A 1,591-nucleotide genomic window follows, 5' to 3' on the forward strand; every position below is an offset into this window, starting at 1 on the left:
TTAGAACATGTTACTGATGTATAGAACCTCGTTAGACCATGTTAATAACACGCAGAACCTCATTAGAACATGCTACTGATGCATAGAACCTTGTTAGAACATGTTACTGATGTATAGAACCTTATTAGACCATGTTAATGACACGCAGAACCTCATTAGAACATGTTACTGATGCACAGAACCTCATTAGAACATGTTACTGATGCACAGAACCTCGTTAGAACATGTTACTGATGTATAGAACCTTATTAGACCATGTTAATAACACGCAGAACCTCATTAGAACATGCTACTGATGCATAGAACCTTGTTAGACCATGACACGCAGAACCTCATTAGAACATGTTACTGATACATAGAACCTCATTAGAACATGTTACTGATGTATAGAACCTTGTTAGACCATGTTAATGACACACAGAACCTCATTAGAACATGTTACTGATGTATAGAACCTTGTTAGACCATGTTAATGACACGCAGAACCCCATTAGAACATGTTAATGGCACAGAACTTCATATCTGTCCTGAACTGGTGGAATAGATATTTATCCAAACATCATTGCCATGGGGTTCCCTGCTGAGCGTCTGGAGGGCGTTTACAGGAACAACATTGATGACGTGGTTCGGTGAGTCTCCAGAACCAGAATCTTGTGGCTTGTTAGCATTAGAACCATGGATCTTGTCTGAGCTCATTGTTCTGTTGTGCTTCTTTGGTATGGGTTATGGTGACTTTTTAAATTATTGTCATAGGAACCTGTTCCTTCAGAAAAATTTAGATCATTTTAAATAAAATGTGTTTCTTAGAACTCTGGAACTCAGACAGGAAATGCTGACTGATCCAGAACCATTAAAACTGTACTCAGAAGGTCTTCTCTAATAGAACCGCTCCATAATCCGTTGTATCTGTAAATCTGTTTGTTTCAGATTTTTGGATTCGAAGCACAAGAATCACTACAAGATCTACAACCTGTGAGTCCTGGTCTTAGGTTCCATCCTCTCTTCATAGTCAGATCCTTTTAGAGGAAAAGTGTCTTAGTTTATGTGATCAGACTCGTGGTTCTGATGGTTCTGAAAAGCTGTGGTTCTCTCCTCAGGTGTGCGGAGCGACATTATGATACTTCAAAATTCAACTGTCGAGGTGAGTCTGATCTCAGACAAAAAGAGTTCTCTCGGACCCTGGTGTTCCAGGTCTCTTAGTCCTAACAAGTCCAATCCCAGGTTGGTCCCAGGGTTTTCAGTCCGAGCTAAACCTTTGAGGTTGCTTATTTTAAACAAGGTCTGTATCAGGTTCTTCAGACAGAACTAAGACTGTACCAGGTTCCTCTGCCCTAACAAGGCCTGTACCAGGTTCCTCTGCCCAAACGAGGCCCATACCAGTTTCCTCTGCCCTAATGAGGCCCATACCGGGTTCCGCTGCCCTAACAAGGCCTGTACCAGGTTCCTCTGCCCTAACGAGGCCCATACCAGGTTCCTCTGCCCTAACGAGGCCTGGCCTGTACCAGGTTCCTCTGCCCTAACAAGGCCTGTACCAGGTTCCTCTGCCCAAACGAGGCCCATACCAGTTTCCTCTGCCCTAATGAGGCCCATA

General features: G+C 43.1%; 1 protein-coding gene across 1 annotated transcript in view; it reads left to right on the forward strand.

Annotated features, from left to right (window-relative positions):
- The window catches only part of ptenb (phosphatase and tensin homolog B), a 13,006-nt gene that overhangs the window by 1,600 nt on the left and 9,815 nt on the right, over positions 1–1,591 (forward strand). Inside the window, exons 2-4 of the mRNA XM_014023310.1 lie at positions 545–629; positions 928–972; positions 1,098–1,141. Coding sequence (XP_013878764.1) covers positions 545–629; positions 928–972; positions 1,098–1,141 — 174 coding nt within the window. The remainder of the gene's footprint in view (positions 1–544; positions 630–927; positions 973–1,097; positions 1,142–1,591) is intronic.

Source organism: Austrofundulus limnaeus, unplaced genomic scaffold (assembly GCF_001266775.1).
Source record: "Austrofundulus limnaeus strain Quisiro unplaced genomic scaffold, Austrofundulus_limnaeus-1.0 Scaffold364, whole genome shotgun sequence".
Classification (NCBI taxonomy): domain Eukaryota; kingdom Metazoa; phylum Chordata; class Actinopteri; order Cyprinodontiformes; family Rivulidae; genus Austrofundulus; species Austrofundulus limnaeus.